At 45.9% G+C, this 17563-nt stretch overlaps 1 protein-coding gene across 11 annotated transcripts in view; it reads right to left on the reverse strand.

Annotated features, from left to right (window-relative positions):
* The window catches only part of chl1b (cell adhesion molecule L1-like b), a 1165941-nt gene that overhangs the window by 616076 nt on the left and 532302 nt on the right, over positions 1 to 17563 (reverse strand). For all 11 annotated transcript variants that reach the window (XM_038810694.1, XM_038810698.1, XM_038810699.1 and 8 more), the window contains one exon: positions 6142 to 6247. In XM_038810694.1, coding sequence (XP_038666622.1) covers positions 6142 to 6247 — 106 coding nt within the window. The remainder of the gene's footprint in view (positions 1 to 6141; positions 6248 to 17563) is intronic.

Consider the following 17563-nt stretch of genomic DNA (forward strand, 5'->3'; position numbering starts at 1 on the left):
CTTGACTACAATGGCAATGCAATAGCTGCCAGTGGCTCGTGTCAACTCGGGGTATCCATCAAGGCGACGCTGCGGTTTGAAATCGTTGGGCCTGACAGAGCATCCCTGCTCGGTGCTCGAGCCTGCAAGCTCCTGAAACTGGTTCAGCGCGTCCACACCATCACCATCACCAGCGACAGCCGCGCGTGATGGAAACTTGCAAGCTGACATAGATGACATCATCACGCAGTACCACAGCGTATTCAATAGGATGGGCATGCTCCCATATTGATATAAAATCCTGCTCAAGCCAAATGCCACCCCTGGAATTCATGCACCACGCCAGGTGCCGGCACCCCTCAAGGATCGTCTGAAGAAGCAATTACAGGACCTCCAAGACCAGGGCATCATATCGAAGGTCACAGAGCCCACAGACTGGGTCAGCACCATGGTTTGCGTAAAGAAGCCGTCAGGGGAGCTTTGCATTTGCATTGGCCCGAAGGATCTGAACCGTAACATCATGCGGGAGCATTAGCCGAGACCAAAACGTGAAGAGTTGACCAGTGAGATGGCTCATGTCAAATTCTTTACTAAGCTGGACGCCTCCAACGGTTTTTGGCAAATACAGCTGGATGCATCCAGTCGCAAACTGTGCACGTTCAACACCCCGTTCGGTCACTACTGCTACAACCGGATGTCCTTTGGCATCATCTCTGCCTCTGAAGTATTTCACCGCATCATGGAGCAGATGATGGAGGGCATCGAGGGGGTGGTAGTGTACGTTGACAACGTAATTATCTGGTCCACAATGCCCCAGGAACACATCGCTCGCCTCAAGAAGGTATTCCAGAGAATCCATGAACATGGTCTCCAGCTCAACAGAGCCAAGTGCTCATTTGGTCAATCGGATATCAAATTCTGAGGTGACCACATTTCGCAGCAGGGCGTGCGGCCAGATGCCGACAAGTCGCGGCGATCAACGTCATGAAGACCCCGGAGGAGAAGAAGGCAGTCCTCCGCTTTCTCGGGATGGTCAACCTCCTCTGGAAATTCATTCCCAATATGGCATCCCACACCACGGCCCTCCGCCATCTCATCAAGAAGTCGACGGAATTCCAGTGGCTGCCCACGCATGAAGAGGAATGGTGTGAGCTGAAATCAAAGCTCACCACAGCCCCAGTTCTAGCGTTCTTCGGCCCAGTGGCATCTGCCTCCAGGGCAAAGATGCCCACTGAGCAATGGTACGCTCAGATTGAGAAGGAGTTTCTGGGCCTCCTGATAGGGATTGTCAAGTTTCACGACTATGTTTACAGCCTGCCAAAATTCACGATAGAAACGGACCACAGGCCTCCAGTCCACATAATCCAGAAGGATTTAAATTACATGACACCTCGGTTACAGCGAATTCTTCTTAAGCTACGCCGCTACGACTTCGATCTTGTCTACACGCCAGGCAAAGAGCTGATCATTGCAGAAGCCCTATCCAGGTCCATTACCACACCGTGTGAACAAAGTGACTTAATCTGCCACATAGAAGCGCAAGTGCAGTTGTGTGCCACCAACCTTCCGGCCTCTGATGAACGGGTGGTCCAAATTCGTGAGGAAACGCCAAGGATCCTCTGCTGCAGCGTGTGATGCAGCACCTTACCAATGGCTGGCAGAAGGGACAATGTCCCCAGTTCTATAACGTAAAAGACGACCTGACGGTGGTAGAAGGCATCTTTCTGAAACTCGACAGGATTGTAATTCCTCAGAACATGCGGGCTGTGGTGCTGGGCCAACTCCATGAGGGTCACCTTGGGGTTGAGAAATGCCGACGTAGAGCTCGGGAGGCGGTCTATTGGCCGGGCATCAGCCAGGACATTGACAACATGTCTTCAACTGCCCTACCTGTCAGAAGTTTCAGCCAGCTCAACCCAAAGAAACGTTGCATCAGCACGAGATCGTGACCTCTTCGTGGTCCAAAGTAGGTGTAGACATTTTCCATGCCAAGGGGCGTGACTACGTACTCCTGGTCGACTACTTCTCCAGTTACCCAGAGATGGTGAAACTGTCCGACCTCACGTTGAAGGCGGTAATCAAAGCCTGCAAAGAAACGTTCGCCAGGCATGGGATACCTCTCACGGTAATGAGCAACAACGGTCCATGCTTTTACAGCCAGGAACGGTCTGATTTTGTACAGTCCTACAACTTCTGTCACGTAACCTCCAGTCCCCCTACCCGCAGTCAAACGGGAAGGCCGAGAAAGGGGTCCATATTGTAAAGTGGTTGCTGTGCAAAGCTGCAGACTCAGGCTCCGACTTCAACCTGGCACTGCTGGCATACAGGGCAACCCCACTGTCCACTGGATTGTCTCCAGTGCAGATGCTGATGAATCGCACTCTGAGGACCACAGTTCCAGCCATCCATGTTCCAGACCTTGACCACCTCACGGTCTTACAGAAAATGCAGCAGTCACGGGCCCAACAGAAAGGCACATACGAAGCTCATGCCACGGATCTACCCGAACTGGCCCCAAATGATCATGTGTCCAGTTGCCTGAGCGCGGCTGGTCAGCCACAGCTGTTGTGATCAAACAAGTGGCCCCAAGATCGTTCCTTGTCCGCATGGCTGATGGCTCCCTGCTACGGCACAACAGACAGACACTGTGAAGAGTTCCATGCCCGCTACCTGACCGAAGTGCCCCGCCGCCTACGGTGCCGACGTACCTTACCGCGAGGCCACCGATTTACCAGCAATCCTGCCGGTCCACGCGACCACCGCGATGGCAGCGATCCCGCCTATCCAAGTGCAGGCGGCTCCTGATCCACCTCTGCGGCGATCGACAGGAATTTGTCGCCCACCACAAAGACTAAATCTATAGACTGAACTTTTGTACATTTTGTGACTTCATCGATTTGACTTCTGTGAATGTTTTGTTTGCCATGTATCTGCACTATCAACACCTTCCTATGTATATACGTTCATTTTGACACCTTTTGTATATAGTCAGGCATACATATATATATATATATATATGTACGCACACCTTAGTATTTATTTATCTAAAAAGAAGAGGGGAGATTTCATAATATCCACTCATGTATATAATGAAGTGCAGACAGACAGAGATTGACACACAGGATGACCAGTAAGCACACAGCACAGTACAGCCAATCACCAGACAGGACACTACCACTATAAAGCCAGAGGGCACTAGGTTTCCCGCTCTCTCTGGACCCAGCCACTGAGATAGTCAGAGTCCACGAGCTAGCCCAGGGGTGGGCAAACTTTTCCGTACAAGGGCCACATTCAGAAATTCACAATTTTAAAGGGCCGCATAGTATATTAATTAATAGTCCCGGTTGTAACCAATTAGCGTGTGGCATATACCTCAGCGCTTCCCCCGGCGGCATCCTGCCTTTAGCCCTCTTTTTCTCTACTTTTCAAAAATGGCGCTTCACCCGGTTATGATTCTGGGCGCCTCATATAGAACATAGAACATAGAACAGTACAGCACAGAACAGGCCTTTCGGCCCTCGATGTTGTGCCGAGCAATGATCACCCTACTCAAGTCAACGTATCCACCCTATACCAGTAACCCAACAGCCCCCCCCCCCCCCCCCCCCCCCCCCCCCCCATTAACCGTATAATAAAAAAAGAATGTTTTTTTTATGACTTGATCTTGGTGGGCCGCATAAAGACCTTTGGCGGGCCGCATGCGGCCTGCGGGCCGTAGTTTGCCCACCCCTGAGCTAGCCAGTGCAAACACCATGCAGTAGCTAGTAAGTCTGGTCAGGCTAGTACAAGGTCTCCAATCAGTTCAGTACAGTGTCGACCCACAGCTGAATTTGTATATTAGTTATATCGTTGAATAAAACCGTGTTGGTTCTTCTCCAGTGTTAGAGGTCTCTTTCTAGCTTCACTGCATCAAATACAGTCCACATTGAATCAACCTGCCAACCCATCACACCCTTCATCTCTTTTTGCTTTACGAAAATGGATTTTGGCCAAACCACAAAATAGTTGCTGCAGGTCACGTGGCTTACAAGATCTGCCATCTGTTTTGGAAGGTTCCAACAGAGACAACAGAAACAAAGAAATTCTACTTTCATCCTTGAGGAATCTCACAACCCTGTATGAGGCCATGTTATATTCATGAAACAAGTTGACTAACTGATGAACTATCTCCCTCAGCTAGGATGATAACAAAGATAGAGCCATCATAATTCATTGTACTTGAGGCGTTAACAGCCAACATGTTGCTCCCAAAGGGAAACAATGTATTGTGGCCAAAAGCTCAGAAACTGCTTGCAAGGCTGCAATTAACTAATTGATGGATCACATCACATGCTTTTAGCCTCTTTTGATCATTTTAATGTTACATTTCTGGCCTCACAGCTCAGCCTCTTGATTTAACTTTGGCAGGAAAGAACTCCAGCAGATCTCCTGGCAAACCCAGCAGCCAGCCACAATCTCTCAATTGTTCAAAGCCTGTTTTATTTTAAAAGTCTCTGGTCATCACCTGCCAAGCGGTCTAAGCACTAAAGCCCCATTGTGTTGCAACGTAATTTGTTTCAAGAATTTCTGTGTTGCTGTTTTTAACCAGGAACCTATCTGGTCCGAGCCTGCTAGGACGTAACACTGTACATTGACATTTTGGACTTTGGAAATCATGGCCAGAATTCTCCGGCCATTCGCTAATGGCGGGATCCTCTGTTCCTGCTGACAGCGCACCTCCGCCGTTGGTTTCCTGGCATCATGGAAATTCCCATCGACAGCGGGCGGATTAGGGGCAGCACGGTAGCATTGTGGATAGCACAATTGCTTCACAGCTCCAGGGTCCCAGGTTCGATTCTGGCTTGGGTCACTGTCTGTGCGGAGTCTGCACATCCTCCCCGTGTGTGCGTGGGTTTCCTCCGGGTGCTCTGGTTTCCTCCCACAGTCCAAAGATGTGCAGGTTAGGTGGATTGGCCATGATAAATTGCCCTTAGTGTCCAAAATTGCCCTTAGTGTTGGGTGGGGTTACTGGGTTATGGGGATAGGGTGGAGGTGTTGACCTTGGGTAGGGTGCTCTTTCCAAGAGCTGGTGCAGACTCGATGGGCCGAATGGCCTCCTTCTGCACTGTAAATTCTATGATAATCTATGAATAGAAAATCTTGCCGCCAGCGAATGGCACACCGCCTCCCGGTGCCAAGAAACACGCAGCTGGGAGGTTGGAGAATCCCACCCCATGTGAACTATTCATTTTTGCTGTCCTTTAAATGTTGTTTCCCGTAGTTGTACATCTTCCTTTTTTCTATTGTGCGTGTGTGTGTGGGCATGTTTGTGTCTTTGTGTGGGTTCATGGCTGTGAACTTTCCCTGCCACAGCTTTAAATATTTACAAACTTACATTCAAAGTTAATCAGTGACATGAGTTTCTATGAGTTGGATCACACAAACCGGAGTTTGTGGAAACACGCCGCACCCTACTTTAAAAATACCTCTGCTTATGGGTTGACGGGGAGGATAAAGAATTTCAACTTTCTTTTCTCCTGTCCATAACACCATCATCGTTTGTGCTCGTCTTTCCCCCAACTTGTTTCCTCACTCTTTGCGCCAGTTCCACCTTCCCGCTCCCTTTTATAAATTTCCTAGTCCTTTAGAATCGTTGGTTAATTGATCTCTGCTATTTTCCTCTCTTTTTGTCTCTCGGCCAAGATATACAGCAATGGAATAGAGCAGTATTCAATGTGAAGGACCTTGAACAAGTTGGGAAAGGCTACTAAAGAGTTATTTGAAGTGACAGGAAGGGAGGAGAGATTTTGACCTGCAAAGTTTAGCACTAACTGCAATGAGAGCAGTGCTGATATCAAACTGGAAACAGAGAACAACCAATAAAGCAGAAACAACAGCAAGTTTCCTTGAGGGAATGTTTTGAAATGCACTGAAATAAGCATTTTTACTTCTAATTATTTGGATGCTTCATACTGAATGTGAAATTTGGTTAATTCACATCTTTCAAAGCCTTACTGGTACTTACTTAGGTGGGACAATTTTCCAGGCCTAATGGGCATATACCTGGTACAAAGCCTTCAATTGAATAAAAACCTAAACAGCAAAATCAACACAACTTTTTTCACTGGTAATTCAATGCTCTCAATAAAAGCCGTACATAAATGCACAAATGGAACGACTTACTGAGGCGCTGGATTTCCTCTGGCTTCACATTTGATAACAAAATCATCTGTTGGATATACAACGTGCTTCTTTGGCGATTGGTCTGTTATAGTTGGAGGCTGCTGAACTGGAAAGATATTTTCAAGTATATAATTATCAGATTGAAATAAAAAAGGTCAATCATAATTCAAAATCTGTTAACCAGTTCCATTAACAGCTCAATAATTCTTCTCTTAAAAGGCTTACATGAACTGAATTTAAATACCATGTGTATAATTGAGGTATTCGAGGTTAAGTTGCAGAAGCTGCTTTCCTGGCTGGAACATAGTCATGGTGTTTTCATGAATATTTTTAAAATTCTATTTCCCACAGTTATAGGTGTTCGAAAATAATTTGACACAGCTGCCTGTAAGATTACCATTATAATTCTCATAACTATTCCTTGGACTACATACAAAGTTAAAGTTTAGTTTTTCGATTTTGATTTAAAACCTAAGATTATGGCAGCGAAGATGCATGAGAATATTACATTTTTATGTCTGAGCATGATGCTCTCGATGATACTTGTGGCATGAAACACTGAAATAGCTTCAGATGAGAAAGCTTGATACACCTCAATAGATTAATAAATAAAAATACTAAATTTGACCTATTATTAGAACTTAAACTCATCTGTTTTTTGTACAAGTGCTGATTTAATAGAATCATAGAATTTACAGTGCAGGAGGCCATTCGGCCCATTGAGCCTGCACTGGCCCTTGGAAAGAGCACTAAACCCACACCTCCACCCTATCCCCGTAACCCAGTAATCCCACCTAATCGTTTTCAACAGTAAGAGCAATTCAGCATGGCCAATCTACTTAACCTGCACATCTTTGGACTGTGGGAAGAAACTGGAGCACCCGGAGGAAACCCATGCAGAGATGGGGGAACGTGCAGACTCCACAGAGACATTGACTCAAGCCAGGAATCGAACTTGGGACCCTGGAGCTGTGAACCACTGTTCTACCGTTCCGCCACGGTGTGAAGCATGAAGATTTCATACCTCTAGACTACCAACAAGTCAAAAATGAAAACGTAGATATTTGAGTATTGCTGAAAAGCATAGGGCTGGATTCTCCGTTCTTGCGTCTAAGTGATGATGCCAACGGAGGATCCGTGATATTTCACGATGGAAAAATCGGCACCACCATCGCCGATTCCGCTACTAGTGAGTGGCTAGTACCAGCACCGCCTGAAACACCCACGAAATACGTGAAAATGGTGGAAGAATTGCCGGGTCTGTGCTAGACATTCACAGGGCTGACAAGCTACAGCCACCCTTACGCCTACACCTGCCACATGCGCAAGATTGCGCCAGAAAAGATGGTACCGCTTGTGCTTTATCGCCAACCAGTCCGCCTTGACCCTACAGCCCACCTTTAACCACCCCCCTACTACTCCCCCCCAGCCATGGCAGAAGCCCCTTGGCCAGCGGCATGGCACTCGGCGGAGTATGGCAATTCTGGACACTGTCCCAACGCCCACTCTCTCTCTCTCCGCAGCCGCCATGCTCGGCTCATGAACGCTGAGACCACACATGGCCTGTGCCATCGGGAACTCGGCCCATTGGAGGGGGAGCATCGTAGATGGCCCAATAATGATATTCAAACAGGGTCGCAGCTGCAGGCACCACGCAACTCAAAGACGCCTATTTGCAGCATCGCGACCCGGCGTCAACCGACACCTGCCGTGACTTTGATGTCGGGAGCCTTTCTCCGCCCGATCGCTTTTCTGGTTTCGGCATCGGGCAATGGAGAATCCCACCCATAGACTTTTTTGTCAAAGGTTTTAGATTTCCACTCATCAGAACAGGTCACAAGAATACCAATGTCGAGAGAAACAACAAATACAATCCATTTGAAAAGAAGGTGCCGATTTTTGGCAAGTCGACCCCAACAGGTAGATGTGTTGCATGGAGATGGACCAGATGATGGTGACTGACAGTTGACTGCCAAGCACTGTTTCAAATTTAAACCAAACAGCTTGACTCTGATTGTTCAAGGCATTACCTGAGGAATGAGGAAAGCTTCAACAAAAATCGAATCCTGTTTTTCAGCAATACTCAAACGACTACCTGTATATTTACCGTACTGGAAATGCTCAGCCTAACATTGGTTGTCCTGGTACTTGAGCTACATTTTGACAGAGAAAATGACAGAGCCCCATATATGTATCCTAAAATATACACCCAGCATGATGTGCCTGCAGTTCTACTGCTGCTGTATCACAATTATAAATTGTTGAAAAGTGTATCTGCTCTTTTTTTCAAAATCTGACAATGAATGGGAATGGAGGTCATGGTTAGAAAAGAGGCATTGTAATTCTTTTCAAAACAAAAATGAAAGGGTTGATTAAAGGTTTATTCAGTTAGTAAGCCACCAGAAGGAAAATATTAACCATTTGCACTGAAGATACATTTTCATCCTGATTCATAAGGAACAAATAAAAGAGATTTAAAAATGGCACAGGCTTTTCAGTCCCAGGTTTTGGAGCTTTGCTGGGATTATGGTGTTGAAGGTGGAGCTGTAGTCAATGAATAGCAGCCTAACGTCGGAGTTCTTGTTGTCGAGATGCTCCAGAGAATTTGGGTCTACTGTGGACCAGTTGTGGTGGTATGCGAATTACAGTGCGTCAAGGCATTCTGGGAGTATGGAGTTGATGTGTCTCATGACCAATCTCTCAAAGCATGTTGCCTGGTTCTTCTTTAGCACTGGTATAAGGGTGGTCTTCTTAAAGCAAGTGGGATCGTCTGAATGCAGTAGGGAGAGGTTGAAGATGTCTGCGAATACATTGCCAGCTTGTCCACGCAGGATTTGAGTGCACGACCAGGGACCCCATCAGGACCCATTGTTTTCCGTGGGTTCACTTTCAATCTGACTTCGGAAGCTGTGACGGTGGGTATGGGTGTGTTCGCGGCTGCTGGGGCAGTTGACAACAGTTTGATGGTTTCCTGCTCAAGCCGAGCATAGAATGCATTGAGTTCATCAGTGACGCATCCGCTGCTATCGGAGATTCTATTCGGCTTTGCTTTGTAACCCGTTATGTTGTTTAAACCTTGCCACAACTGACGAGAGTGCTGACATTAGTCTGTGACTCTAGCTTACTTTGATATTGTCGCTTCCCTTCCCTAATTACTTTGCAGAGGGCGTACTGGATTTCTTGTACAGGTCATGGTCAGCTGTCTTGAATGCCTCAGACCTGACCTTCAGTAGGAAGTCAATCTCCCAATTAAGCCATGGTTTCCGATTGGGGAAGGTACGCACTACCTTCTTTGGCACAGTCTTCTACACACTTACTGGTGAAGTCTGCGATGGTGGTGGCATACTAATTTTGGTTGGTCACTGAGTTCTTAAATGTGGACAAGTCCACTGACTCCACGCAGTCATGTAGGAGCTCTTCTGGAGGACTGGATGAGGAGCAAACCCCTCCATCTTTTGCTTTGCCCTTTGACACCGTGTGGTCCATCCAGTGTACTGAGAAGCCTTCAGGTTGAATGGCACTTAAAACTAGTGACATATCATTACATCAGTTAATCAGTGGATTATCCACTTTTTGTTTACAGCCCAATTGGACTGCCCAGAACTTCCAGCTTATTCCCTTTCAATTTGTTTCCACTTTTTCCAGCATTGATTCGGACTGAAAACCAACCCGATTCTCCCAACAGGTTTGGAGGACAGTTTTTTTAAATCTTGCTTTTAATTTGTTTGTTAATCCAATTATGTTGCTGTTTGCTTAAATCTAGGTTTTCACTTTGGGAATGCCTTCCTAACATTAAACCTTCAAAAATTATGAATTTACTTTGTGAAATATTGAATGAACAATCTCTATCACAATCGCCATAAAGGCCGTTTACAAAAACATATTTGAGCTTCCAGTTGATAGCTAGAAGCATGACATGACAAGATTTCATGTTTCATAACTTTTATTGCAACAAGCAAACTAAAAGCAATATTGACTAATATCTTTCTTGTAAGCTACTTGCACTTCAAGCTAGAATAACAGAAATTTCCCCCTTGTACTTGTAAAAACAACTGAAAAATCCACTTCATGGGAAAACGTTACACTGTGCGGAGTCTGCACATTCTCCCTGTGTCTGCGTGGGTTTCCTCCGGGTGCTCCGGTTTCCTCCCAAAGACATGCAGGTTAGGTGGATTGGCCATGATAAATTGCCCTTAGTGGCCAAAAAGGCTACGAGGGTTTATTGGATTATGGGGATAGGGTGGAAGTGAGGGCTTAAGTGGGTCTGTGCAGACTCGATGGCCGAATGGCCTCCTTCTGCACTGTATGTTCAATGTTCTATGTTTCTCAATTAGCCATTCAATTTTCCCGGATCCAGACCAAAATTATCCTTAGCTCGTGAGGATTTAACTTTGTTCCTTTCCTTTCCCAACCTGGTAACTTTAAACTGTCTTTCAGTTTTAAACTGTCACAGAATTGTCTTTCACAATGTAGGTTTTTCCCAATGATTCTCCCACTGAGAGGAAAACTTTCTCGATTCATTTCAACTCCTCATGAAGTTGGTCTTTTTAATCTGAATGCAAGCTGCCACCCGCATTCCAGCCTCTAACTGCTCACGTTCTCCCAGATCCTGGCAAACTGCCTCTATATGAATCTTTCAGGAATATCTTAGGATCTGTTGCCCTTTCAAAGTCCATCTCCATGGCTACATAAATCACTAGAAATACCGATTAGCTGATCCTTGAGATCATAACTCTCTTTTATCTTGAAAGTAAATAATAGACAGTTTGAAGCATAACTGTTTACAACCTAACACCCTCAGCACTCCTGGGACTTTGGAGGCTAACAGTCTCACCACTGTCATTGTTTTCATGCATAAACATCTAGCACCTTTTCAGCGGGCAGCGCGGTAGCACAAGTGGATAGCACAGTGGCTTCACAGCGCCAGGGTCCATGGTTTGATTCCCCGCTGGGTCACCGTCTGTGCGGAGTCTGCACGTTCTCCCCATGTCTGCGTGGGTTTCCTCCGGGTGCTCCGGTTTCCTCCCACAGTCCAAAGACTTGCAGGTTAGGTGGATTGGTCATGATAAATTGCCCTTAGTGACCAAAAAGGAAAAAGGTTAGGAGGGGTTATTGGTTTACAGGGATAGGGTGGAAGTGAGGGCTTGATTGGGTCGGTGCAGACTCGATAGGCCGAATGGCCTCCTTCTGCACTATATGTTCTATGGAAGAAGCTATGGAAGCAAATAATCCAGATCTCCCTGTAACATTTAACTGCTACATCACCCAGGTAAACTTCCGAAAAGGTCAAATGGCCCCCTTCATTTTACCCTAAATTAAAGACGATTGTCGAGCGTTATCCGTTCATTCGTTGTCGCAGCGTCTGCATGGTCTCGCCAATGTACCATGCCTCGGGGCATCCTTCCTACAGCGTATGAAGTAGACAACGTTGGCTGAGTCGCATGAGTATGTACCATGTACCTGGTGGGTGGTGTTATCACGTGTAATGGTGGTACCCATGTCGATGATCTGGCACATCTTGCAAGAGGTTGCCATTGAAGGGTTGTGTGGTGTCGTGGTCGCTGTTTTCCTGAAGGCTGGGTAGTTTTCTGCAAACAATGGTCTGTTTGAGGTTGTCCGCTTGTTTGAAGGCAAATAGTGGGGGTGTAGGGATGGCTTTGGCAAGATGTTCCTCTTCATCAATGATGTGCTGAAGGCTGCAAAGAAGATGTTGTAATTTCTCCGCTCCGGGGAAGTACTGGACGACGAAGGGTACTCTGTCGGTTGTGTCCTGTCTTCTGAGGAGGTCAGTGCGATTTTTTAACCTGGTGTTGTAAGACTTCTTATTGTGCCCACCCCAGTCCAACGCCGGCATCTCTACATCATCCTACTCATGTATTTGTCAATATGCCTCTTAAATGTCACTATCGTACCTGTTTCCACCATCTCCTCCAGCAGTGAGTTCCAGGCCCCACTACCTCTGGGTAAACAACATTCCTTACACATCCCCTCTAAACGTTGTCCCTTGCACCTTAAACCTATAATAATAAATAATAATAATAATAAATGAAATGAAATGAAAATTGCTTATTGTCACGAGTAGGCTTCAATGAAGTTACTGTGAAAAGCCCCTAGTCGCCACATTCCGGCACCTGTCCGGGGAGGCTGGTACGGGAAACGAACCGTGCTGCTGGCCTGCTTGGTCTGCTTTAAAAGCCAGCGATTTAGCTCAGTGAGCTAAACCAGCCCCTTATTGCTTATTGTTACAAGTAGGCTTCAATTAAGTTACCGTGAAAATCCCCTAGTCGCCACATTCCGGCGCCTGTTCAGGGAGGCCAGTATTACAAGCTGCATTTTTCATTTTCATTACAAGCCAGCTGTTTATCCCACTGTGCTAAACCAGCCTCTATGTCCCCATGTAATTGATTCTTCCACCCTGGGAAAAAGTTTATGACTATCCACTCTGTTCATGCCCCTTATAATTTTGTAGACTTCTCTTAGGTCACCCCTCAACCTCCGCCAGACCAGTGACCGAGTTTATCCAACCTCTTCTCCTAGCTAATGCTCTCCATAGTAGGCAACATCCTGGTAAACCTCTCCTGTACTCTCTCCAACGCCCCCACATCCTTTTGGTAGTGTGGCAACTGGAAATTAACACCATATTTCAAGTGTGTCCTATCTAAGGATCTATACAGCTGCAGCATACAGCCAATGACGGCAAGCATGCCATATGCCTCTTGACTACATTAGGAACATACCCACTTAAGCCCTCACTTCCACTCTATCCCTGTAACCCAATAACCCCTCCTAACCTTTTTGGTCACTAAGGGCAATTTAGTATAGCCAATGCACCTAACCTGCACATCTTTGGACTGTGAGAGGAAACCGGAGCACCCGGAGGAAACCCACGAATGCACAGGGGGAACGTACAGACTCCGCATAGACAGTGATTCAGCGGTGAATAGAACCTGGGACCCTGGCACTGAGAAACAACAGTGCTATCCACTTGTGCTAACCTGCTGCCTGCATTCTCCACCTGCGTTGCCACTTTCAGTGAACTGTGGACCTATACACCTAGATCCCTCTGCCTGTCAATACTCTTAGGGGGTCAGCCATTAACTGTATATTTTCCACCTGTATTAGACCTTCCAAAATGCATTATCTCACATTAGGGGCGGCATGATGGCACAGTGGGTAGCACTGCAGCCTTACAGCTCCAGGGTCCCTGGTTCAATTCCAGTCTCGGGTAACTGTGTGGAGTTTGCACATTCACCCTGTGTCTGTGTGGGTTTCCTCCAGGTGCCACAGTCCCAAGAAGTACAGGTGAGATGGATTGGCCAGGCTAAATTGCTCGTCAGTGAAGAAAAGGTTGTGTAGGGTTGCTGGGTTACAGGGATAGGATTTACATAGAATTTACAGTGCAGAAGGAGGCCATTCGGCCCATCGAGTCTGCACCAGCTCCTGGAAAGAGCACCCCACCCAAGGCCAACACCGCCACCCCATCCCCACAACCCAGTAACCCCACCCAACACCAAGGGCAATCTTGGATACCAAGGGCAATTCACCATTGCCAATCCACCTAACCTGCACATCTTTGGACTGTGGGAGGAAACCGGAGCACCCATAGGAAACACACGGGGAGGATGTGCAGACTCCGCACAGACAGTGACCCAAGCCGGAATCGAACCTGGAACCCTGGAGCTGTGAAGCGATTGTGCTATCCACAATGCTACCGTGCTGCCCTAAATGGAGGTGTGGGCTTAAATGGGGTGCTATTTCCAGGGGCTGGTGCAAGCTCATTGTGCCGAATGGTCTCCTTCGACACTGTAAATTCTATGATTCTATGATTTGTCTGGATTAAATTCCATCTGCAATCTCTCCGCCCAAGTCTTCAACCGATGTATATCCGGTTGTATCCAGTGACAGTCCTCACCCCTATCCGCAATTCCACCATAACAATAATAATAATTATTATTATTAGTGTCACAAATAGGCTTGCATTAACACTGCAGTGAAGTTACTGTGAAAATCCCCTCCTCGCCACATTATGGCGCCTGTCTGGGTACACAGAGGGAGGATTCAGAATATCCAATTCTCCTAACATGCACATTTTTCAGGACTTGTGGGAGGAAACCAGAGCACCCGGAGGAAGCCCATGCAGACATGGGCGAATGTGCAGACTCCACACAGACAGTGACCCAAGCCTGGAATCAAACCTGTGTCCCTGGTACTGTGAAGCAACATGCTACCATGCAGCCCAATACCGCATAGCTTTGTGTCATCCGCAAACTTACTAATCAGACCAGTTACATTTTCCTCCAAATCACAAACAGCAAAAGTCGCAGCATTGAACATTGCGGAACACCACTAGTCACAGTCCTCCATTCTGAAAAACACCCTTGCAGTCCTACCCTTTGTCTTCTATGACCAAGCCTGTCTGTATCCATCTTGCCAACTCACCTCTGATCCCATGTGACTTCACCTTCTGCACCAGTCTGCCGTGAGGGACTTTGTCAAAGGCGTCAGTGAAGTCAATGTAGACAACATCCACTGCCCTTCCTTCATCAATCATCTTTGCCACTTCCTCAGAAAATGTAATCAACTTAGTGAGACATGACCTCCCCTTCACAAAACCATGCTGCCTCTGGCTAATATGTCCACTTGCATCCAAATGGGAGTAAATCCTGTCTCGAAGAATCCTCTCCAATAATTTCCCTATTACTGAAGTAAAGTTCACTGACCTGTAATTTCCTGGATTATCCTTGCTACCTTTCTTCAACAAAGGAACAACATTAGCTATTCTCCAGTCCTCTGGGACCTCACCAGTAACTAGTGAGGAATCAAAAATTTCAGTCAAGGCCCAAGCAATATCCTCCCTTGTCTCACTCAGTATTCTGGGGTATATTCCATCAGGCCCTGGAGACTTGCCGACCTTAATGTTTTTCAAGACGCCCAACACCTTTTTTATCTCAATCTGACCCAGACTATCTACACCCTATTCCCAGACTCATCATCCATCATTCCTTCTCTTTAGTGAATACTGATGCAAAGTACTGATTTTGTACCTCACCCATTTCCTCTGGCTTTATAGATTCTCTCCCCCCCCCCCCCAGCACCTACACCCCCCCCCCCCCCCCCCCCCCACCACCACTACCACCTATACACCCCCACCCAACCCTTTCATTAGCTACCCTCTTGCTCTTTATATGAATATACAAGGCTCTGGAATTTTCCTTAATCCTGTTTGCCATGACTTTCTGTGACCCCTTTTAGCCGTCCTGACTCTTTGCTTAAGTTCCTTCCTACTTTCCTTATATTCCTCACAGGCTTTGTCTGTTCCCAGCCTTCTAGCTATTACAAATGCTTCCTTTTTCTTTTGAATTAGGCTCATAAAATTCCTCATTATCCAAGGTTCCCAAAACTTGCCATACTCATCCTTCTTCCTCACTGGAACATGCAGCTCCTAAATTCTCATTGACTGACATTTGAAAGCCTTCCAGATGCCAGATGTTGATTTACCCTCAAACATTCACCTACAAATCTAGATTCTTCAGTTTCACCCTAATATTTTTACAATTATCCTTCCCCCAATATAGCACCTTCACCCGAGGACTACTGTTATATGAAACTTCGACCACCTGGCCAGTTCATTCTCCAATACCAGGCCCAGTAGGCACTTCCCTAGTTGGCCGATTTACATATTGTTTCAGGAAGTCCTCCTGGATGCTCCTTACAAACTGCACCATCTAATCCCCGAGCACTAAATGAGTCCCAGTTAATATAGGGGAAATTAAAATCACCCACCACAACAACCGTGGTTTTTTAGACATTTCCAAAATCTGCCTACATATCTGGTCTTCTATCTCTTTTACATCCCCCTCTATCCTGTTTGAAACATCTAAATCATGGAACGTTTAGCTGCCAATCCCATGCCTCCCTCAACCAGGTCTCTATAATGGCAAGAACATCAGAGATTCAAGTACTAATCCAAGCTCTAGGTTCATCTGCCTTACCTGTTATACTTGTCGCATTGAAACAAATGCACTTCAGACCATTAGTCCCATTATGTTCAGCAACATCTCCCTGCCTGTTCTTCCTCAGAATCTTCCTGACCCTATTCTTTAGTCCCCCTCAATAAATTCACCTTCTGACCTATTGCTCTGGTTCCCACCCCCATGCCACATTAGTTTTAATTTCCTTCAACCTTACAATTTGTTTGGCCTAGGGTCTTTTATTCTCCAGCCTCTCCTCTCCCTACCTTTCCACTTTAAATAATTTACTATTGCTGCTCAATGTTCCGCACAAGTAACTATGCAACTTGTAGTTTTAGGGGTATTTTGGGCGGAATTCTCCTTTTTGCTAGCCCCTGGGGGTTTCCCGACAGCATGGGACTGCCCCACAATGGGAAACTCCATTGACCAGCCGGCGTAACGGAGCATCCCGCCAGCGGGTCGGAGCTGAAATGTGGCGCAGCGGGTCGGAGAATACAGCCCCTCATCTCTCCCTCCTTCCGACTCTGACAGGATCTGCAGTTATTCAAGAAGGTCAGACTTTAATATCCTCTAGAATTTTTTGACTGTGATTCACAGAGAAAATATAATTAATAGCCCCTATAGACTAGTTTTCATAGTGACAGTGTCACATTACTATTACTTGTGCATTTGTGTCATGAAACAAATGATAAAAATAATAAACTTTAGTTCTGATCTCAACATATAGAATGGCTGATCACCTCAAAGCATATAATGAGGGTTGGCATGCATGTCAATTGAAAAAACTGAGTATTAATTATAAATCAAACCAACAAAGAGAGTGAGATCAACATAACCTTTGGGAGGAGGACAACCAAAATTAGTAAATGATAAAAGAGATGAAGTGGGGTTATAATTATTTTCTAGAAATTCGCAGTCTCAAAAATTAAACAGCTTCGTTTTGGGTGAGAGACAATATTAAACTACTAAGAAATGTGCACAAAGATCTATGACATGGAAAGCGATAGAGTGGTTAGAGAAGGGGTGGGTTAGGCGTTGAGGGTCCCTCTAGTGATAAAACATTGTTCTTCCTCTCGCCTCAGAATCCAGCATGTCTCAAGTTCCTTATGGTGTTTAAAAATAGTTGAACTCAACAGCAGATGCCCAAAGAGGTATATTAGAAAATAACATCACTTGTAAAGAAACTTAATATTTTGTGAGAATTGAGCTCCCATCCGTAATGGTCACTTGCCTTTACAGAACTTTATTTAACTCATGAACTGCAAATACTCTCAAATGTTATGTTCAACTGTAACAATGAATGACTGTGCCATCATATTGGCAATAACTTTGTAGCTGTTTCAGTAAAATAATTAAAAGATGAAAATGTGCATCTTCTCACAATTTAAATGAGCAGATGTTTATATTGCTCTTGTGCCAGTTTATTTTGAGCTATGAAAGAGATAATGAGT

Source organism: Scyliorhinus canicula, chromosome 11, assembly GCF_902713615.1.
Source record: "Scyliorhinus canicula chromosome 11, sScyCan1.1, whole genome shotgun sequence".
Classification (NCBI taxonomy): Eukaryota; Metazoa; Chordata; class Chondrichthyes; order Carcharhiniformes; family Scyliorhinidae; genus Scyliorhinus; species Scyliorhinus canicula.